The following is a 23,660-nucleotide window of genomic DNA, read 5'->3' on the forward strand; positions in this document are numbered from 1 at the left end:
TTTCTCAACAACACCAAAATTCAACTATCCATTTGCTCTACTTGGATGTGTCTAATAAGTATCTCGGTATTCACAGGCCCAAAGCCCTTGGTCATCACTCTGAAATTCTTCATCACCCAGTGTTCTTCAGCTCATTAAATGGCACCTCCAAACCTTTATTTGTTTTCGACCAGTGAAAAGTCTTGGTGTCATTCTACACTCTTTTATCTCAACATCCAATCCATGAGCAAATCTTATTTGCCATTTAAAAGTTGAACCTTATTGCCTGCACTGACACCATTTGTCCTTGACCATCATCGTCATCACACGTGGACAACCTTGTCTCTTAGAGAACTTCTCTGTTTTTTCCCTTCCCTTTCTGTTATCTGTTATCTGTTCTCCACTCAGCAGTACAAATGATCGTTTAAAAAAATAAATCATGATAACATAAGTTTTGAAAGGTGTTTAATTTCCAGATAATCAGGGATTCTCTATGCAAGTTTCTGTTACTTCTAATTCTGCTTTTGTCAGAATTTTTTTTTTAAAGAATTTAAGTCTTTTGGGCTGGGGTTGTGGCTCAGAGGTAGAGTGCTCACCTACCATGTGTGAGGCACTGGGTTCGATCCTCAGCACCACATAAAAATATATTGTGTCCACCTATAACTAAAAAATAAATATTAATAAAAGAATTTAAGTCTTTTGAAATGTTATGAAACTTATTTTGTGGTGCACCGTATGGCTTTCTTGGTGAATGTTTTGTGAATTCTGGACAAGTGCTATTGGATCTTCCACTCATGCCATTTAGTTCCAAGTTGGTAATGTTCAGGTTGTCTATATTTTGACTGATTCGCTACCTCCTCATTTCAGTTCTTGAGAGAGGAGTGTTAAAACATTCAACTATTTCTCCTTTTTGTTCTATCAGTTTTATTTCATAAAATTTGAAACCCTGTTAATACACATTCAACGTGATGTCCTTTTGAAGAATTGGCCCCTTTCATCAAGAGTATGGGGTCTTGTGGTTCAGTGGTAGAGCACTTGCTTAGCATGTGTGAGGCCCTGGGTTCAATTCTCAGCACCACATATAAATAAATGAATGAAATAAAGGTCCATCAACCGCTAAAATAAATAAGTGTATATGTGTGTGTATGTATGTGTGTGTGTGTGTGTGTGTGTGTATATATATATATATATATATATATATATATATATAGAGAGAGAGAGAGAGAGAGAGAGAGAGAGAGAGAGAGAGTCTCTCTTTCATCCCTGGCAAATTATTTGTTCTGTGAGCTACTTTACCTGATACTGATATAGCCACTTCAACTTCCTTTTGACTTGTTTTTTTTCCACATATTTACCTTTACCTTCTATCTTTAAAATTGTTTTTTTTAAATTAAGATAGCATAGAGTTGGCATTTGGTTTTTTATCTACTTTACAAATCTTTGCCTTTTATTGAAGTGTTTAGACCAATTGTGTTTACTGTAATTATCAAATAGTTGAATTTAAACCTATGCATCTCTTTAGTTGTTTTCTATTTATTTTATCTGCTCTTTCTTTTCCTTAACTGAGTACTCTCCCCACCCACCCATTTAATCTCCACTATTGGCTGTACCATTTTTCTTTTCTTTTTTTTAAATAGGATTGAAAATATATATGTATATATATTTGGGGCAGGTACCAAAGATTGATCTCAGGGGCACTCGACCACTGAGCCACATTCCCCAGCCCTATTTTGTATTTTATTTAGAAACAGGGTCTCACTGAGTTGTTTAGTGCCTCGCTTTTTGCCAATGCTGGCTTTGAATTCACGATCCTCCTGCCTCAGCCTCCCAAGCCACTGGGATTACAGACGTGCTCCACCATGCCTGGAGACAATATCTATCTTAATGTATCACAGTATGTCTTAAAATAATCTTTGTGTAGAACGTAAAAACCCTACAACTGTAGATGCTTCCATTTCCTTCTGCTGTTCCTTATACTATCATTTTATCTTTACATATGTATACATATTTTCATTTTAATAATTTTCAAGAGTTTCAACATGGGGGAAGCATTTTACTTATTATCATTTCTAGCATGCTTCATTTCTTTGTGTAGGTCCACATCTTGGAATTTTCTTCTGCCAGCTTTTGCTCAGATGAAAAAAAAAAAAAAACATACGTTCACTTCATTTGTGAAGGATATTTTTATTGGGTATAAAATTCTAGGTTGACCTTTTTTTATTCTAGTGCTGGACATGGTGAATTTTATATTGTTGTTGAAAGTTGCATTTTGTTGTATTCAGGAAGAGTTTCAGGTTTCGTATAGTTACTTGAAATAAGTTGGATCCTTTTGGGTCTTGTCTTTAAATTGCTGGAGCAGTTCGGAGTAGCCTTTAAGACTAATTTGGCCCACTACTGAGGCAATACCTCTCTAAAGTTTTTTTTTTTTTTTTAAACCTCTAAAGATTCTCCTACGGTCTAAGATCCTCTCACTATGGCTGGAACACAAACTGTGCCCAGTCTTACCCAAGTGCTGAGTATGGTTCAGCCAACTGCTTTCCTGTAGTACTTTCTTCAGCCTCAGCTAGTTTTCTTACGTAGAGTGCTGACCAATAGGAAACCAGAGACGAGATTTTTGGAGCTGACTCACTCTGCAGCACCCTCCTCTGTGGCTACTGTGTCCTGCAGGTTTTATCTACATCAGTTTTCCTGAAGCAAACTTGGTCTGTTCCACTCAGCAAATCCACCTGGCTTTATGGGGGCTGCCCGCCCCTGTCTTCTGGCGGCTGCCTCCAGGCAGGAGCTTGGGGCCCCAGAGGGCACGTTTGTTTCCCTGCGCTCAGGGCGACAGTCCTATGTGATCTGTCACCCAGTGTCTGAAAACTATGGCTTCAAAATATATTATTTGGTTTTCTATTAAGGGTCAGAGGGCCAGTTAGGTTCCTCTGATTCCATCATGGCCAGAAACACAAGTCTAAATCATAGGTCACTTCCCTGCTCTGGCTGTGGTGACCTCTGTCAGTCCTTAAACAGGCCCATCCTGATGCAGGCTTGGCTGGGCCCCTGGGGTAGCTTGCAAGCACCTCACCTTTGACTCGTGGAGAGCTGGGATAATCAGCTCTCCACACCTGTCCCTGGTCACCAGAATGAGCCTCTCATTGGGAAGGAAGGGTGCTCCCAAGCTGGAGGCAGAAGCCTTCTTCCAGGTCCTGCAGGTCCCCGGAGGTTGATAGGTGCCCTTCTCCTCAAGTCCCTTTTGGGCAGGGCATGGAGGCTTGGGGGGAGGGCAGGGCATGGACACCTGAAGGGAGGGCAGGGCCACATCATCTGGTGTTGGCTGAGGCACTGCATCAGGCACTGTTCTTGTAGAACCCAGGGGTTCTGAAAAAGTAGGGACCAGCTGGGACACCATGACCCTTGACCTGTGGCCTCTGACCTTTCTCCTGGCTATCAGCTTCCTGCTGGGAGAAGGCAGAGGCTGGGGACTGAGGGCTCAGGGGCTGGGGAAGGGAGGCTGCAGGCAGAGGGGCCATTGAGGGTGGCAAGCATCCTCTTGGCAGGTGGCGAAGGGCAGGCGGGTGGACTAGGGTTGTGGAGAGTGTGCCACGCTGTCATGAGGACTGAGGGTCACTCGAGCCTATGTGCCTCCATTTCCTAAGACAAGGACAGGGTGAGGGAGCATGAGTGCCACGAGCCCCTGGCCACAGGGTCGTGGATCCCTGGACACTTGCCCCTTGTTTCCTCCTAGAAGCTATTAACAGAAAACTCTGTTCTGTCTGAGCTTCTGAGCTGCCAATGGGGGGTGGGGTGTGTGACTGTGTGGCCATGGGGAGGGGGAGAGAGGCCCACTGGCAGAGACCCCCAACAAACCCAGAGACTGTTGGCAGAGGCCCAGCCTGACCTGGGGGCACCCGTTGACCTCTGGCATGGTTCTTCAGTGGCCTGGAGAGGAGGACAGGCCTCCTTCGTGGTGTGAGTGCTCCCCCCAGGAGGTGCTCAGCGTGTGGGTGGCACAGATGAACGTCTGAGTGAGAAGACTGAGCTGGGGACTGACTTGGGCCTGAGGCCAGCCCTGCCGGAGTCAAGTTTCACCAACAACCTGTGAGACTTGGCCAGTCCGCGTCTCAGGGCCCGTGGGAGGTGAGAGCAGGGTGAGGGTGACAGGGAGGAACCTTATGGCCCCTGTGAGGTGGGGTGGTGTCTGGGCAGAGGAGCCGAGCGGGGCCCTGGAGCATCCGGCCCTCAGGAGCCCTGGGTGTGCAAAGCGGGGTGGCTGGGGAAGCAGCGGGTCCCAGAGGCATTTCCACCTAACGGGGGCCGTGTCACAGCGGTGGGAAGCAGGGACAGCAGGACGGGCTTGTGCACGAGAATCAAGCCCATGTGCCTCCCTTGGGCCTGGGCTCTCCCTGGGTGGCTCTTTTCCCATGACCTGCACCACAGCGTCCCTCCCACTGCCCTCTGCAAAACCTGCGGGGAAGGCCCTGGGCTGGGGTCCCTCTCATGTCCCACGGTGTGGGCAGATCCTCCCCACTCTGGGCCTCAGGCACCCTCAGTGCGGGGTTTGGACTTGGGTTCCGAAGCCTCTTCCCGCCCTGTGCCCCCCTGATCTATCCAGGGCTGCCGCCGTCATCCTGTGCCTTTTCCTAACCAGGGTCGGGGGGTGTCTCGGGTTCTGGGTTGTCATCTGTACTTGGGGAGCAGGTGTCTCAGCTCTTGGCTACTCTGTGGAGGGAGGTGGACCATGAACAATCTGTGGTGACATCCTCAGGGGTCAGGAGGAGCAGAGGGTGTGGCTCACTGTGCCAGGGGATTAAGATGGCACAGCTGGGGTGGTCTGGGGGCATCGGCCATGGCTTGCAGGGCAGCGGTGCGGCTGAGATTTGAGGGCTGTGATGAGGCAGGATGAAGTGAGGCCAGGAGGCAGGTGAGGCGAGGGATTCCGGGTGGAGAAGCTGAGCAAAGGGAACAGGAGGTGGCCCAGCACCAACCTGCACATCGTCCTCAATTCAGCTGAGGACTGCACACATGGAGCAGTGACGTTGCCCCATCCCGACTCTTCCACTGTGCCACAGAACTCCTGAGCACCTGCCATGGGCTAGATGCCACCTGTTTCTAGTGTGGGTGACACAGAGAGTACTGGCCACTACTCCAGCCCTCTGGAAGCCTAGGAGACCAATGCAGCCTCTCCTTCCCACCAGCCTCCCTCTCCACAGCCTGCCTTGTTCCCACATCCACCATCTCCGGTGGCCTTGTGCCTGGGGCTGGCCCAGTGCAGGGTCCTGGTTCATGCTTAGGCTTAGGTAGGTGGTGCCGAGGGGAGGAGGGAGGCTCCTGGGAACAACAGCCCTGAGTGCAGGACACCAGAGGCCCGGCCTGGGGGGAGGCTGCAGCTGTGACGGCAGCTGCCAGCTGAGCCTTCGGGTTCACATCTGGGCACTCGGGACCCACTGCTTTACAACCAGCTGCACCCACGCGACTGGTACCCAAAGCTGGCCCTGGCGCAGACCAGGGGCTGGGGTCAAGGACCCACTTGAACTCTCTCCTTTCCCAGTGGTTACAGGTGCCCAGGCTGGGACAGGAGGATCTTGGGGTCACAGGGCTCAGACATATATTGATGACAGCCATTCACTGGCTTCTTAAAACATGAGCCTGATCCAGAAAGTTCTGTCAAACACTAAACTAGCACTGAAAAATTAGGCTCTGAAGAGCCTCATCCCAGCAAGAGAAGGGGCAAGATCACTTAAAGTGTCCCTGCTGGAAAGTATCAGCCTGGGAGGACCCAGCCAAGCCAGCAGGGCAGCAGGCAGGGACAGAGCTGGGGCTTCCAGAACAAGTGATGCTGGAATCAGCTTGAAGGGAGGAGGGAATCGAGGGAGCTGGACCCCACCACCCAGGAAGCACGTCATCCCCTCCCTGTTCTCCCCTCTTCTCCAGGTGGGTTGGGGATCTGTGGCTTCCTGACTCCAAGCACCGAGGGTCTGCAGTTTTGGCTCTGAGGCAGCGGGTGTGGAGGGGAGGGGTTGCCTGAGCCGCCTGCTTCATGAGGCAGGATGGCGGAAGCCAGGCCCTGCCCTCACAGGGTGGTCCTCAGCCACAGGAGGCATGGCTTATGGGTCTGGAGGGCCACACTCCTGTGGGATTCCAGGTGGGACTCTTGTGCCTATGAATAACGGGCAGCCCTGTGCACACAGCCAGGGAGGAGGACAGCACCACCGGGCAAGGACGTCTCCTCCGCTGTAGGTTCAAGGCCCATGCCAGGGTGCCAGAAGTGGCAGCTGGCCCCTGGCCTGGCACTGTATGCATACTGTACACACAAAAACAGCCCCTGGACCTTGGTGGGCTCCCCCGGGGCCAGCACCAGCTCCCCAGGCCTGGCCCTGGCTGCAAGCTCAGGCCCGGCCTCCACCTTGCCCACCTCTTACCACTCTACCTTTAAGGACCTGACCCAGGTCTAGTTTCAGGATAGAGCAGGTCAGGCCATTTCTGTCCCTGTCTGGGAAGGGAAGTAGGAGTCAGAGGGCAGGCTGCCTTTAATAGCTCAGTTCTATGGTTTTTTTGACAAAAGGTCTGTTAACATATTGCAAAACAGAATCAGGAAGGAGGCCTGGGAGTAGGAAACACGCCCCTCTCTCAACTGATGCTCGGCAGGACCAGACAGCACGGCTAGGATCAGCTGGGTAGGCACATGCCTCAACCCAGTGCCCTGCCACAGGTCCTGGTGGGGTCATGAGTGACTGGCACTCACTGTGAGGGTGTGGCGAGGCTCAAGGGCAACAGTGGCTCTGCAGCAGAGTGAGGCAGCTGGACGGGCATGTGGGGCCAAGAAAGGGGCAGGGCCAAGGGTCCTGGCTGCCCTTTTCTACCCCTGAGCCAGGGCACTGCAACGTGAGGGCCTGCCACATGGGAGCCACTCCACGTGGCCAAGCAGTGGGTCTGGGTTCAGGTGCACGGTGCTGCTTGGGTACCCTCCGGCAGTTGTCTCCCAACGCAGGCCTCAGTGGACGGGGCAGCCGGGTGTGCTGGGCGCTCAGGCTGCCTTCTCTTTTATACCTTCCCTCGGTTCCTCCTTCAGGTTCTCAGCCACGAGCTTCATTTGCTGTTGAGAGAACACAGGACACGGGATGAGCCACACAAGCCTAAGTGGAGGTCCCTATGTGGTGGCAGATGCCCCCGCTCTCCGTGGAGGCCCAGGCAGTGACTTCAAACCCTGGGGAAGAGATGACCCTGACGCTGCCCATGGCCTCCTGCAAGTCCTTGGGTCTGGCTCTGAAGAGGAAGGGGACAAAGGCTGTGTTGCACAAGCTACGGGGCAGCAGGGACTTTTAGGTCATGTTCTCTTCCCTGCATGACGTGGAGGGACAGGCCCAGGAGAGGACAGGCACTGACATGGGGCCAAGTCCTCTCCCTTCCCCACAAGCTGAGTGACCTCGGCAGCTGGACCTTGCTGAGTCTGTTTCCGCAGTGACAGCAACGCAGTGCACACGAAAGCCCTGGTCCAGGGCAGTGGCTCCAAGGCATCAGACACTCTACCAGTCCTTTGTCCCTCCCACCACGGAACCACCTTGCACCCCCGCCTGGCTACATCCTCACTGGGAACACCTTGAGACGTCTCCCCGAGGGCGAGGCCAGGAAGAAGGTGCTCTCCTGGCCAGCAAGATGGGAGCCTGGCAGGGAGGAGTCAGAGGAAGGAGCCATGGAGGGTCATGTGGCTCCCCAGACCCCACCTCCTCCCATGCAGGTCCAAGCCACCTCTGTCCTGCAGGTGCTAGAAAACAGGGCCACAGCTCTGCCCCACTTCTTGCATAAATGTGCAAGTATTTTGGAATTTGGCTTAAAATATACTTAAAATACACTCAGATTTTTAAAAAACATTTTTTTTAGTTTTAACTAGACACAATACCTTTATTTTATTTTATTTCTTTTTATGTGGTACTGAGGATCGAACCCAGCACCTCCCACATGCTAGGTGAGCACTCTACCGCTGAGCCCCAGCCCCAGCCCCCACACTCAGATTTCTGATAATGGAAAAAATCTGAGCACAAAACCTGCTGGGAGTCTCATAGGCAACACTGGGACAATGCCATGCTCCCTTTCAGGGAGAGGAGCCTCTTTGACAGACCATAAAGAAATGCCTGTCTTCTGCGTCAGGCTGATTTCCCCTGGAAGGATCCTTCAGGTCTGTCCCCCTCAGGAGGGACAGAGCCCACTTGCTCCCGACAGTTCCCATCCTTTCTGTGCCTGGTCTGTCCTCCAAGGGCAGCTCGGAAATGGGCTCCAGAGCTGACTCCTCCTTGGGCTGGGACACTCCTGGCCCTTTTCATCCACATCTAAGCAGACTAGGGTGGCTTTTGATGGGGGGTAGAGCCAGGCAGAGCATGGTGAGTGACTAGGTGACCAGTGGGGGACATTTTCACTCATCAGTGCCCTGGAGCAGGGGTAGACACAGGAGTAAACACTGGTTGGGGACAGGTCTTCCCCAGTGGCACACAGTTGCGATGTTTCTGTAACTTCTGGACACAGTTTGATTGAGTTACTGCTATACCTAGTGTGTCTCTCCAGAGGTGATTTCCTGCATCTGTCCCTGGCCACCACAGACACTGCAGGGCGTCACACAAGCATGCTGTGCCTGTCAGCTGCAGAGATAAAATGTCCCCACGAACGAAACTGTAATGTGTAAGTCAAGGTTCACTGCAGACTATTCAAGCTGGTATCATTTAATACCTATAAAACTTTTAAAATATCTTTATGACAGAGACAAAGAAGACAGAACGAATGAGACTCTGTTTCCTGATTGACATGTAACCATAAGAAATTAAAGGCCAAATAGATAAAAAGCAGAACAATAATGAGGATCACATACACCTCAGCTTGTCACAGAATCTTGAAGCCACATTTCCATGGCATTTGACATGGAGAAGAAAATCAAAATGGGTGCATCTGAGACTCCTCTCCAGGTGCAAACTGCTCCCTTACTTATGTGGGAGGCCTGAGCCATTAGGTGACAGAACAGTAGTATCTGGTGGCTATCCTGGGAGGGGACCTTTGGAAGGAGCAAGGTCTCACAGAAGTCAGGCAGATGGGCCTTCTTCCCTGAAAGACAAGCCCTAACTGACCTTTGTCTCGTTTTGGGAGCTCCCCATCTGTGTCTCCATTTGTCCTTAAAACTAAAATGCCCATGGGGGTGTCTCCCAGAGACCATAGCCCTTCTTTCCGATCCAACTTCAGGGCTTCCTCCAGGCCTCAGGAACATGCCCAGAACCTGCTCCCCCTGCAGTGCCTGCCCTGCTCAGGGCATTTCTAAGATGTCCATGAGGTCACAGGGTCATGTACACTGCAAAGATAGGAAGGGTGGCCAAGGACCCTACAGACCTCTCCTGATGCTGACCAGGTGGCTCAGGTGACACTTCTGCCTTCTCGTCACATGTCCTAGAGTAAGGTCACGAGTGACCGAGCCTAATGGCCTAGTCAGTTGGACTAAACCCTAGTTTTCCTGTGTGGCTGGTCCCTCAGGGTTTGATCTGCCTCAGTGGAGCTTTGGGACTCCCAAGTTGGGCTGGAGCCAAGGACATCTCAAGGTCAGCTTGGCCAGAGGAAGCGGGTGGGGACCAGAAGGCTGTGCTCCCTGGGCCACTGCAGTGCAGTGGCCGGCTAGGCACTTCCTCCCAGGAGTGCTCCACCCCGCCTGGGGCTCACTCAGGTCTTTGGCTTCTTCTCTTCAGCAACTCTGGCCACAGAGTGGGACTGACAGGGAGGGAGAGAGCAACATCATGCCCTTTAAAAAATACCTGGCTTCTTTAGGGACACTCAAATTAAAACTTTCATAAAAACACAGGGAAGATAATGGAGCTGACCTTTTCCCTACAAAAGAGTAACAGAATGAAGAGCGAGAATGGAATTTTTCTGCAACTTGTGACTCATTAAAACATTCATGCACCAAGATTATTCTTTAAAGAGCACAGGCTGATTTTTTGCATCATTATTAGTAATGATTATAATAAGCACCTAATCATTAAATGGGTCCACCAAAGGCACAGCTTAACCTGGAGAAGGATGTGTAATCAAACCCCCTTTCCCCTCTGGGGAACACAGCAAGATTTTCTGAGTCTGGACCCCACAGACCTCAGTTGGTCCCTTTGGCTTCTCAAACTTGTAGCTGAGACTCTCCTTGGCCACACCCACAATGAACTTTAGGATTCTTCTATTCTTAGCATTCAGGAAATCACGACCAAACTGATTACACCTATTGCCCAACCAGAAGCCTATTAGCAACTACTCCACCACCCCTGCCCCCCCCAATCACCGAAGAGTGATCTGAGCAACCTTGGCTGAAGGATGGGAAAACATTGGTTCCTGGGTTCCCATGCCCTGGTGGCCCCCCAGGCTCCCATACCCTCTCAGTGCAGAACACAGTGGCCAGGATGGAGCCAGGCTGTGGGCCCCACCCATCCTGCCTCAGCAGCTGACACAGGAAGGGGTGCTCGGGTGAGCTCATTGGCAGCACTGGCTCCCCTGAGTTCTTGCAGCCTCAAGGTACGGGCCTGGTGACAAGGCTGACTTAAGTGGTCTGCAGTGTGGCCCAGGCATGGGACTTCAGAAAGCTCAAGGTGATTGTAATGTGCAGCTGAGGTGGAGAAAGGAAGCTGTGGCTCTCGGGACACAAGGAGCAGAGGGGCAGAGGACGGCAGCAGGTGCTGAGGGAGTCATGCCTGCCGTCCCTCCGCAGGGGCTGCTTCATTTCAACACTTGGCCAAAGTACCATGGCAGACTTTCTGGCAAACAAAGGCACTAGTGCTCTTATCTCCCTCCCCACCCGACCATGCCCCCATCCTCCATCTGGCTTCGGCTTCTCAGAGCCCCAGAACCTCAAACTCCCTCAAGGTCTGCTGCCTCTCCCTGATTTGGGGTCTACTGTTGGGTCTGGCCCCTTCCACCTGCCAAGAACTCCCTTCCTTCCACCTGTGCTGAGACCACATCCCAGATTCTCCTAGATTCTTTGTCCCAAAGAAGCCTAAGTGTGACCCACACATGCTGCTCTGAAGGGTTTCCACTCTACTTTGGACTAAAATTCACCCTCCCCGACTTCTCATGCCTCTCCCTGACAGCCCTGCACTCCAGCCGTGCAGCCCCAGAGCTCCACTGGCAGGTTCCTCCCTGCCACTCAGTCCTAAACCTATCTCTCCCCACGGGTCACCTGTCACCGTCACATCCCTCTATTTTAATTCCTGTGCTTCATTCACGCCATCCGTTTTTTCATTGTTCACATATATTTTTTGTTTTCCTGTTTTTTAGGACCCATGACTAGATCCCAGGCCTGCAGCAGTGCTGGGCACCAAGTTAGGGCTCAGTCAGGACTTGTGGGGAGTGACCAGCCCAGCGGCTGACCCATAGGAGCAGCCAGAGATGCCAAGTCAGCCGAAGATCTCAGCATCGTTACGACCAACAGGGGAAGCCTCCTTTCTCCTGTGGACATAAATAAGAAATACTCAAGTTCTTGAAGTTGGTGTCACTCTCGTATGTTTGTCACATGTGTGGGATGGCAGAAAATACAGCAAAGCTTGGGCTTTATGTCAGAAGTGCCAGAACTTCAGAGTTTCCCACAGTTCCCTGCCCTGATAACAGTGGTGCAGATGTGGGCCCCGGCCAGTAAGTTCTGGCTCAGTGGGCACAACAGGCATCTTTGGAGTTTCCACCATGCCCTTCAGGTGAGGCTCTGGTGAAGCTGGTCTGCAGCTACTGCAGGGTAGGAGGAAAGGAGGAAACAGGGCCACCAGGAAGGCTGCATGGTTGTCAGCCTGCTCTCAGCAGAAACTAAGCCTCCTTCAAGAGATTCCAGCTCCACTCCAAAAGGGCCGCCACTCACCAGCAGTGTGGCGCAGGCTGCAGCCTTCAGTACCTTGTGGGTTGACCCTGAGGAAGGCAGAGTCAATTCAAGCAAAAACAAACAAGAACAGGTTTTTGTTGTTTTTTTTTTCCCGGATATCTACTTCTCAAATAATCTTTTTTGGGGGGATGGGGCACTTAACAACTGAGCCAAATCCCCAACCCTTTTTTATATTTTATTTAGAGAGAGTCTCGCGGATTTGCTTAGGGCCTCACTAAGTTGGTGAGGCTGGCTTTGAATTCACAATCCTCCTGCCTCAGCCTCCTGAGCCGCTGGGATTACAGGCGTGTGCCACCATGCCCGGCTCAAATAATCTTTTAAGCTCTGCTTTATCTATACATTTGGGTTTCAGAGCAAAATTTCCAAAAGCAAAAAGTAAAGATGCTTTGAAAGAAAAATTCACAGGTATTTTGAGATGGCAAGTTCCCTCCAGGAGTGAGGAGCCTGCAGGAGCTAGAGGCTCGCTTCCCTGGGCACACACTCATCGTGATGCTCTTGGGACAGGGATCCCATTGTATCTGATGAACTACAGCCAATTCTCAAACCTGGGCTGTGGACATCATTATATGCCTGCCATGAAGTTCCACAGGTGGCTGAAAAGAATGGATGCTAACACCAAATGCCAAAGCAAAACTGGTGAGAGAGCTCTGGAGTAGCCTGGGGACATCCACCAAGGGGACAACAGAGCAGTGACACAGAATGCAAATCAATGTGTAAAGCAGAAGTGCAAATGGAAAGAGTCAGAGTCCCCAAGATCCAAAACAAGTGAGGACTGTTAAAAGAAATCAAATTAAGTATATGTGAAAAGTACCATCAATTATTTTTGGAACAGTCATCAACTGGAGGTAGCTCACTCCTGTTCTGAATGCAGGCCCCCAGTGGCTCCTCCTGGGTGCTAAGGAAGGTTCTGGCAACCAGGATGCAAAGCCTACCCATCCTGTCTGGGAGCTTTGGCAGCTAAGGAGGCAGCAACTCGCTGAGGCCAGGTGCCCCTTGTGTAGTCACACATGTTGCTAGGTCCCTTGGGAGATGAGACCCAGGGAGATGTATAACCAACCAAGGTGGAGATGATGATCTGGTTAGCCCTCATCCTTCAACTGCAGGTTCCGCGTTGATGGCTAGCAAGAGCCTGGGCTCGGGGCTCGTGTTGGCAGAGGATGCATGACAGGCCAGTGGACCCCACACAAGTGGCTGCTCCAAAGGAACCCTCGTAGGCTCCTTCACTGAAAGCTGTGGCTGGGTGACATTTTCAGATCTGATAATCCAGTTTAGTCCAAACAGGACACAAGGGCTGAAAAGCCCCCAAAGTAGAAATAAACACCACTGATAAAACCATGGAGATCAATGGTCTTTTAGGGACCCCGAGTTGGGATGACTCAGGGGTGACCACCTGAGGGAGGTACCTGTGGTGGTCAGCGGCCATTCAGGGTTTGACTTCCCACTCAAGAGTCCTGAGTCATGGGGACAAGGGGACAATTTCACTGTGGCAGGAGAAAGAAACCCAGAGTTTAGAAAATAAAAGGATGAGGAAGATAGTTCATTAAATGGAATGTGGGAGACAGTCCACTGCCCGCATTGGGATGTCAACAAAGATTTGTTTAAAGTAGACATTTCTTCAATATGAACGGGGGATAAACTTTAAGTCAAGAAAACACTGTCTGTTGCCACCAGAAAAGAAAAGGCAGGTGACAGGAGAGGCCGCACAGGGAGCTCCCTCTGCCAGAGGCTTTGCACCCCTCCTTGGACCCACAAAGGGGAGGGGGCCACACAGGCACTGAAGGGCCCTGGTCACTGCAGAGGGCTGGTTCCTTCTCCCACAAGTGCTACACCAGCACCCAATTAGAAACAGACCCTTACAACTGCATCCAGGACAAGGGGAAAGCGTCAGTGTCCCCAGCATCTTCTCCCTTCCTTGCCCAGGGCAGTTCCCCAGCGGATACTGTTTGACCTTTTTATTTTGTATTTATTTATTTTTAGGGGGTGCTAGGGGTTGAACTGGACCACTGAGCCACCCCCCCAGCCCTATTTTGTATCTTATTTAGAGACAGGGTCTCACTGAGTTGCTTAGCGCCTCAATGTTGCAGAGGCTAGCTTTGAACTCACAATCCTCCTGCCTCAGGCTCCCCAGCCGCTGGGATTACCGGCGTGGGCCACAGTGCCTGGCTTTTTTGGCCTTTAATGAACACATATTTTTATTCTCTATTAATGTCATCTAATATTTCAAAATCAGTATAATGACTAAAATAAAATGGATAACAATAGTATATATATTTACAGTGTACAATTCTCAAAACCCCATATTTCTTCACTGCACAAGAGATTACCAGATACCCCTTACCCCTGGGGTGGGCCTGGTCCCCGGCCAGGTGAGAACGGCTGCCCCGGGGTGCTGACGCTGTCTCTAGAACTGCTGGCACTGGGCACGCTTCTAACAGCCAGGCGAGCTGGCCAGGTTGACTTCACTGTGCTTGATTTTATCATTTTTTTCTCCAAGAAAAACACAGAAAGTGCTGGGCAGGGATTTTAGCCATATTCACTTGACATCCTTCCCCCAACACAGTTAATTCTCACATATTTCCATCTATAAGCCTCAATAAGCAGAATTAATGGCTGCTTCTGTCCTATGACTTTCATTTCATTATGATTTTCCATTACTTGTGTCCCCTCCTGGGGGAGTGGCAGCCCCTGTAAGGAATACTGATGGCTAAATGCAGGGTAACGGTAATGTCACTGTACACTCCTCGCTGTTTAGTTATAGGGTCTTGAGCACATGAAGCTGCCAGTCTATGTTTTCTGAAATCTAGGACTGAAGTGACACACAGTTGGTGACAATGAGCTGTGGAAACCCATCTGGGGTAACCCACAGCACTGAACCACTCAGGGACTATCCTCCCATTCTCTCTCTGCCAGGTCAGACCTTCTAGGATGGTCTAGTTAATAATAAGCTAAATGATTTCTAAAGCACATGCTTAATTTTTTCTGATTAAAAAAATTATTGCTGTAGTTTGGATATGAAATGTGTAGGTTTTTTTTTTTTTTTTGGCGGGGGTGGAGTACTAAGGATTGAACCTAGATGCGCTTGACAGCTGAGCCACATCTCCAGTCCTTTTTTATATTTTTGAATTTTGAGATGGTCTCCCTGAGTTGTTAAGGCAAGGCCTCACTAAGTTGCTGAGGCTGGCCTTGAACTTGTGATCCTCCTGCCTCAGCCTGTGGAGCCTGTGGAATTACAGGCGTGCACCACTGTGCCTGGCTGGAAGTTTTTCTTTTTAAATGATTAACAGTGTTATTGCCACTCTTCTGTCATGTGTAACTAAAAAGAACAAAATTTAAAAAGTACATTAAAAAAGTGTTATTCTCATAGTTTGGATCTGAAATGTCCTCCAAAGACCTGTGTGTTAAAGGCTTGGACCCAAGCCTGGCACCACTGGGATGGTGAAACCTTTAAAAGGCAGAGCCTCGTGGGGGCTTTTAGGGCATTGGGGTGTGTCCTCAAAGGGGATCGTGGGTGCCTGTTCTCTCTCTTTTCGTTTTGCTCCCTGGTTCCTGATGAGAACAGTTTTGCTCAGCCACACACTGTTGCCGTGATGTGCTGCCTTGCCACAGGCCCTAAAACAACAGGATCAACCAATCATGGATTGAAACCTCCAAAACTGTTTGCCAAAATAAATCTTTTTTTCTTTGCATGTTGATTATTTCAGGCCATTTGTTACAGTAACAGAAAGCAGACTCACACAATCATTTATAGGGGCATGAAATTCATCCTTCAAAGTGTTTACAATTGATCCTGGAAGATGCCCTTCTATCCCAGGCTCCTGTGGCTGGTTGTGAACAAGGGAAGAACAAGTTGTCCTATTCTTCTTTCTGATTTGAAGCCTTAAGAGACCACCTGAGAATTTGATCTTATCTGTGGGAAAGCTGTGATTTCAAGATTCACTTGCTTCTTTGAGGCAGCAGAGCAGGAGACCTGATGGGGATAATTTCCATTTCAGGGAGCCCTGCTTCTGGTTGATGATCAGTCTTTTTCCTGAAGGAAGGAAGGAAGGAGGGAGAGAAGGAAGACAGGAAGGGACATCTTGGAGAGTCTGAATAGAGAGTTTGATACATGGTCTGAGAAACAAAACTGCTCCTCAGAGCAGTGGGAAAGGGGACCCTACTGTGGGCTGGATCTCTGCAGGTGGTCTTGCCCACATGGGAAGTTCTTTCTCCTCAGTGGGGATTCAGGGTGCTGCACAGTGTCTGAGTACATCCAAATCAGCTGACCGCTAGAGGTGCAGAGAACACACAGGGGCTGCCCTGGCCTGCTCCTCAGCCCCACCAACCCCCATGTGGCCTTGGACCTTACAGATGGCCTGGTACAACCTCGCCTGGAAGGATTAAGGGACTGGGCAGAGGGAGAGCTTGAGGAAGCAAGAGGAGGTGGGTGAGATTCTGGTGTTTTTGCAGCAGGGACCCAACATGGAGAAGCCTGTAGTTTATGCCAAGCGAGGAACACTGTGAGATCCCCTTCCTGCCTCTCCCAGGTATTCCAAAGAAAGTTCTGTGAGAAGTCAGCAGCTTCTGGGGCCACGTGGATCTCACTGAATACCGCAGGCACCATGGCTGTCAGGGGAAGTCACTGCCGGCCTTCAGCAGAGAAGTGGAATGGCTTGCTTCTAGGTGGATGGTGCTGCTGTTCTCGGAGAAGCAGGGGCTCTGCCCAGGTGAAGGTAGGGGTGACGGGACAGAGCACAGCAGAAGCTGCACCTGTGCTGGCACGAGTCCCCAAGTGACCGGGCCCCAAAGTCGGCCCAGTGCGGGGCTTGCAGAGAGGCTCCCTGTGGAGGTCTGGGAGAGAGTGTGATCTGTCTACACTCAGGGGACATGGCTCTGTTTCCAAATTCCCTTTTTTGGGAGAAAACTGAAGGTTCACCTTGTTTAGAGGAACAGCATGTAATGGCACAAGCAGGTGCCTTAGCGCAGATCACCCTTTCCACTCTAAGTCTTGAAGAACAAAGAAAAGCAAGAAACAAGTGTGATGGGAACATGGGGACTGGGTAACTGGCACCCCACGAAGCCTTGTCAAACTGCGTCAGGCTCTTCCAGCACACGCGCGCGCGCGCGCGTGTGTGTGTGTGTGGCTGCACACGCACATGTGCTCCAAGAGGGCATGGCTGTGGGGTGTGTGTCGGCATCAGGTGGTCCATCTCAGATGAACTGAAATTAATTAGGGACTCAATTGCGTCAATTGCTAAGAATGTGACACATATGTCCCTGTTGGTCTTGGATGTCAGGGTGTGACTCTGAGACAGCATGTGAAAATGCATGGGTTATCCCTGTTTCTGACCATATTTCAAAGGCTCTTTTGAATTCTTACCAAAATAATAGCAATATTACAGCAGCTCATTTCTCACCCTGTCTGTAATATCACAGGTCGCCCTTTACTCACCTAATGGAAACAGGAAAGTTCTGTGTTTTCTTAAGCCCCAAAGGTACAGGTGAACTTTGAAGATGTTCTGATTCTTTGGGTGAAACTGGGATTACCAAATTTAGTTCAGAAATTCAAAATAATGAAAGGTAGGACTAACCTGCTGTTTTTGTCTCCACAGCATATGTAGAGGAGAGTGAAAAACAGGAAGAGATGTGGTAAAGTGCATTTCCTAAGGCCCCTCAAGTCCCCGCAGAAAGAAACCAGTGCTAAATACCCCCTCCATTTCAACTCCCTCTGTTTTGATTTGTTGCTTCCAAGTATAAAAATGTAGCTGCACTGTCTCCTTTGAGATTGACTGCCATGACTTCCTTCTCTGTTCCTGCCACACAGACACTTTACAGACACTGGAAAGTTCTAGAAAGGCAGTACCTAGCCCATGTGACCAGTGTTGTCTTTATTCTGACCTTTGGGAAAGGGATCCTGGTCACAGGTCAGGTTAGGCTGTTAGTCAATTCAATGCTTAAGTCAGATGGCTACAGACCAGGAGTCTCTGACCAGAAGCCACCACATCCACAGCATCAGAATCTGAACCTCCTTGCTTAGCTTTTCAGAAACAAGAAGAGCTGATCCATGCGATAGGTACTGAATTAAACATGACTTCAGATATTCGGTCCTTCTTCTAACACTACTACTGTTTTCCTGTGTGGTGCCAAGAACAGCGACAGCATAAGAGACAAGCTGTTGGCTAACTGGGAATTCCCTGGTGAAAACCATAAAATATGGATGATTTCGCCCTGTTACCCTGGACGACCTGCGAGTCATTTTGTTAAGACATAGATAGATGTTTTAGGAGCACATGGCCGGGCATTTGGGGAGTGATTCTGTCAAGCAGCAAAGCCCAGGGCTGATTCACAGTTAACTTACGTGGCTCTGGGAGCAGGGGCGGGTGGGTGGGGGGACAATATTTCCAAAAGCCATTTTGTACAATGCAAACAAACAACGTTGAACCAAAGAAACTCTCAGACGATGGTACCAGATTGTGGGGGTCTCTTTCATTGCCCTGTGAACCAAGCACTGCACAGAAACACATGGAGAGGCCACGGCTGCGCGCTCTGACTGGATAAAGGGCAAGAAACCCATTGCAGGGCGGAGCAAAACACCATCCTGGCTGCTAAAATAAGCCTGAGGACAAAACCCCACCATTCCTACTTTCAAAAAGGAACTGATGTCAGTAGGAAGACTCCTGCAGGGCCTCAGTGAGGCCGTCACCCCCACGCGTGCACAGCCCAGCCCGGCATAGCAGAAATGTCCTGGGCGGGGAGGAAGTGAGGGCTGACCACAGAGGAAAACACTGAACTAGAGGGAAACAGAACAAAACAGCGGGGGTGAGTCAGAGCCCAGAGGCCTCTACACCATGAGGGGACGACTGTTTCCAAACAAAGCCCTCATCAGGTACCGCATTAATGACACACAGGAGAAGGGAACTGACAACAGTCCTGGGCTAACCTGTGAGCCATGGGGAACTTGCAGCCCCTGGTGGAGTACAGGAGCCAGCTGGGCTTCCGGCCACCTGGACTGGACCTTGAAAGCCTCTCTGGGGCCTCCTCCCCCAGGCCTCTAGGATCCCTGCCCATTCCTTCCCCGCTAGCCTTCTGCCTGGGAAACTCAGGGCAGGGCGCTGTGCGCGCTGGGCAGGAAGCTCTGGGGAAATCACAGATGCCACTCTTGGCACTCGCTCCCAACCTGCTGCCCAGCCCACTGTTCCAGCAGCAGGCCTCTCGTTTCAGATCTTCCTGTTCCGGAGTTCCGTGGCTTTGCAGAAACCCTCAAACCCCTACTGCTCTGTGAAGACACAGTATGTGCGTCATGTCCTCCATGCGGCCTCCCTGGCCTGCTACAGGGTGACTGGCAAGCTCCACTTCATGCTCCCACCATGATAGACTCTGCTGTGGGAGCTGACAGGGCCCCTCTTGCCTATTGGTGCCCCCATCTGGAGTGGTGGCCAAAAGAATCAGGGTGAGAGCACCAAAGCAGCCTGTGCTGAAACCATCGCCCTCTTCCCTCTGCACAAACACATCCCTGGGGAGGGTTCTTCTTTCTTCCCTGGGTTTCAAGATTACACTCGCCCCTCTGCTGTTCAAATCCCACTCCCTTGGAGAGGCCAATTCTGTAGCTGGAGGAGATCCAGGGGCAGTGGTTACAGCATGAACACTGTCTCATGGGACAATCTTTTTTATGCAAAACAGCAAAAATCCAACTGGCTATTTTGGATGATCTATATAGACAGCTTTAAAAGTAAAATGAGGGCAGTAAAACTGCTTGTAATCCCAGCAGTTCGGGAAGCTGAGGCAAGAGGATTGTGAGTTCAAAGCCAGCCTCAGCAAAAGCAAGGCGTTAAGCAACTAAGTGAGACCGTCTCTAAATACAAAATAGGGCTGGGGATGTGGCTCAGTGGTTGGGTGCCCCTGAGTTCAATCCCTGGTATACCCCCCTCCCCCCAAAAAAGTAAAATGAGGTCTACTGTCACATAGTGAGTTTCAGACCTTACTGAGCAGTGATCAGAATGTATCTGAAGACCTTTTATAAAGTAAGTCTCCCAGGTCTTACTTGTACTTCTCATTTAGTAGGTCTGGAGAGGAGAAAGAATATTTTTTCCAAAGTTTACTTTTGCTATTACTCCAAACTTATAGAAAAATTGCAAACAGTATAAAAGAGTCAGTTTTATCAGCTGCTTACACTTCATTGCATTGCTTGGTCATTCTTGCTACATCATGTTTCTGGAATCCTCAGAGAGTAAGTACTTCATGCCCTTGTCCCCCTAAATATGTTCATGTATATTCTCCAAAAACAAGGTCTTCCTTTTCTACAAGAAAATGATATTTCTATTATATAAGAAAATGTTCCCTAAATGATTTTGAAGGGAGACGTGATGATCAGTTTCTTATTTTGTCAAACTTCCCAAACAGTATCACACTGATAGAATACAGAAAGTATCAAAACCAGATGGGAGTCCCTAAATTTGTTCTGCAGAAAATAAAGCAGCAACTGACTATTCTGTGGAAACACACACGATAAATGCATGGATTCCCTTTTGTTCATGAAACAAAAATTGTTTCAATGAACTGGAATAGAAAACTACCATAAAAAAAAGCCTTCAACCTAGCTGAATTTGGGGATCTGTGGTAGGCAGTCTCTGAACCACCCCAGTGATCTCCACCTCCTGAGGTTCACTCCTCTGGAATATCCCTTCTACCTTGGGGTGTAGGCTGGACCTAGTTGCTCACTTCTAACCAGGAGAATACAGCAAAGCGTGGGACTGTCACTTCAGAGATGATGTCACAGACACTGGAGTTTCCATTTGGGGTGCATCCTTGCTCACTGGCCTGCTCTCCTCCCTTTTCCAGACAAATGTGTTGACAGAAATTTCTATCCTGGTTGTTTTCTCAGCTGTAGTTCCCCAAACCACTCCAAACTGGCTGCTGGTCCATCAATCCACAAAAATCGCTCCCTCTAAGGTTATCCTTCACCGCCATATTGTTAAATCCACTGGACATTTCCTGGTCTTCATCTTATGACTTCACAGCAGTGTCTGACATTGTGAAACTAGCTCCTTCTTGAGGTTCTGCCTTTGGATGTGTGACAGGACGTTTCCCTGGTCTCATTCCTCTGAGCTTTGCAGGCTCGTCCTCTTCTGGAAGGCCCTTACAAGTTGCCATTTCTCAGGAATCCATTCCAGGCCCTCTCTTCTTTTCCCTCTAGACCAGCACTCTCCAACAGATCTCTGGGATGATGGGAATGTTCGATAGAGCATCGATAATTTGCTTATTGCAACTGAGGAACTGAATTTTAATCTGATCTAATTTGAACTAATTTAAATTTAAATAGCCACAGATGGCTAGGGCTGAGATGCCCTCCCTGATAGGCCGTGGCACCCATGACCTCAGCCACCACCTCTACGCAGACTACCCACACATCTTTTGTCCAGCCCAGGTTTTCTCTGAAGCAATGCCTACCTGGCGTCTTCCCTTGAATGTTACTAAATCAACCAAACTAAACTCAAGATCATTTTCCAAAGTCAGTCTAGCTTCCCATCCAGCTAACTGCCCAGACATCTACCCCAAGCATGCAGCTCTGAAGCCTTAGGAAATCAAGTTTGGATGACTTCCTCTCCTACTCATTCCTCAGATTTGTCTACTTCTCTATGTTCTGGCTACCTTCACATGAATCCATCATAGAAACTGCTAGAATCTCCTTACTGGTGCACAGGTACCTTCTTTTTTTTTTTTTTTTTGGTACTGAGAATTGAACTCAGGGGCACTTGACCACTGAGTCACATCCCCAGCCCTATTATATATTTTATTTATTAAGAGTTGCTTAGCACCTTGCTTTTGCTGAGGCTGGCTTTGAACTCTCGATCCTCTTGCCTCAGCCTCCCCCACTGACAGATACCTTCTTTGGCCACACCCCCAATGTGTCCTCAGGATGCAACCTAAATCTACACCTGAAGGTATCCACCCAGGCTGAGGATCCTTCAGTGGCTTCTTGGACTTTTGGGACAAAGACAGCATTCCCGTGCAGGAGACCCAGCCCTGCCAACTGCAGGCCGATGCTCCGTGCCTCTCCAGTCACATGGTCTTCTTCCTGTCCCCTGCAGTCAGAAAGACTGATTGGAGGGATTTTATCATTTCTTTTTGGCCAATGTCTTTGGTACCTTTGGTAAGCAAACCAAAACTCTGCTGTTACCCACCCCATAGATGGAGCTTCCCAAAGAGCTGCCATGGAACAAAAGCCCAGTTCACTGACTTCTTCCCTTTTGTGTTTATCAACCCACGTCCCTTCCACAAGAGAGCAGAATTGGAAGCACTGTGGTAACCTGTCCTCTGCTAACCCTTCCAGCAGCTGAGAGGTACAGTCTACTTGAAGGTTTCCAGTCAGAGGGGGGCACTCCCCACAAACAGGGCTCCTCCCCGAGTTCTAGTCCAGTTGGGTGACTACAAAGATCTTCATTATGCTTTGCCAAATCTCCCCCAGTGTTCTTTCTGGTCAGAGGTCCTAGGCCCACCTCTTGAAGTCCTAAGAAAAGTGATAAAGCTGACAGCAGCTAACCTGTGCCCTGTGCTTGTCCCTCTGCCAGGACTTAGTCTCACAACAACTCTTGTCAGGTGGATTCTATTATTGTTTCCATTTGTAAGGCAAGAACCTATTATAACTCAGAGAAGAAAAACAGTTTGTCCTCAGTCTCAGGGCGTTCTGATCACTCCTGAATTCCTCAATGTCTTGACTGAAATGCAGTGCCTACAGTTCAACTTGATACCGGGTCCTTGCCATGCCAAGTGTGGTCAAAGGACAGGCAGCATCAGTTTCGTCTAAGAACCTGTCACAAGGCAGGATATGGGGCCCACCCAGACCTGCAGAATCAGAATCTGCTCTTTAATAAGATTCCCAGGGGGTTCGAGGACATGGCTCTTCATGTGCCCAGTCTAACACAGAACAGTGTTGAGATACTCATTTATAGATGCATTCAACCAAAGAGGGGTCAGGAAATACCTCCTTTTCACACCAGACACTAGGTAAGCACCAGGGATCCTCCAACCACTCTGAGTCCAGCAGGGAGAGCTGTGGGTGGCTGCAGGGCCTGGAGTTCAGTGGAGAGAGGAGGAGGCAGGGTCAGCTCAGGCAAGGCAGGGGAAGAGAGCACTTGGGTTGAGTGTTAATAGAGGGCAGGAGTCTGAGGAGCCATCGCGGACAGGAGCTTTCTGAGCAGTGAAAGAGGAACAAAGGTGGTGGTGAAGTTGAGAGAAGGAGATGGTGCAGAAGAGGCAGCCAGGGCTGGCCTGGGAGGCCTTGGTCTTGCTCCTCCATTCTGGACAGTTCTGCTGTCACAGTCTCTGGTTACACAAATTCCCTGGCAATCTCGCTTCTGGCTCATTTGAACTTGCAGCCCAGGACCAGGCCTGCTTTTTTCACAAGTACTTGGTCTGGGCCTGGGGTGGTTCTGGGCGTGCTAGCTAAGCACTCTGCCACTGAACTGCACCCAGCCCAGATTTTTTTTTTTTTTAAATACAGTGCAAGACCTTCAGTTTTTCCTGATTAAACCGTAACATGGCCTTTTTTGATTTTCACTTGGAAGCCTATCAAGATGTTTTCTCATTCCTTCATCTTGTGTACTCTACTATCTTTCTGTCTTCAAGTTCATGCTTCTCACATTGGGTATGTGTTTTCTGGACATTGAGAGCAACCTGCAAGCTTTCATCTGTAAGAACAAGGATCAGTCTCTTCTACTGCTAACTCAATGCCTTCCCTCCCAGCCCCACCCCACCTCTACTTCCTCCTGGCTCTAAGAGCCCACTTTTCACCCTAGAAGTGAAAATTACTAGGTGCCTACCTTTTCAGTCTCCCCAACATGAACTA

General features: G+C 49.8%; 1 protein-coding gene across 1 annotated transcript in view; it reads right to left on the bottom strand.

Annotated features, from left to right (window-relative positions):
- Nucleotides 1–6,470: 6,470 nt before the first annotated feature.
- Ano10 (anoctamin 10) overlaps nucleotides 6,471–23,660 on the bottom strand; it is a 191,851-nt gene continuing 174,661 nt past the window's right edge. Inside the window, exon 13 of the mRNA XM_046437177.2 lies at nucleotides 6,471–7,054. Coding sequence (XP_046293133.1) covers nucleotides 6,986–7,054 — 69 coding nt within the window. The 3' untranslated portion in view covers nucleotides 6,471–6,985. The remainder of the gene's footprint in view (nucleotides 7,055–23,660) is intronic.

The sequence above is a fragment of the Marmota monax genome, unplaced genomic scaffold (assembly GCF_021218885.2).
Source record: "Marmota monax isolate L192 unplaced genomic scaffold, Marmota_monax_Labrador192_F-V1.1 WCK01_AAM20220418_F8-fsc00021, whole genome shotgun sequence".
Lineage (NCBI taxonomy): Eukaryota > Metazoa > Chordata > Mammalia > Rodentia > Sciuridae > Marmota > Marmota monax.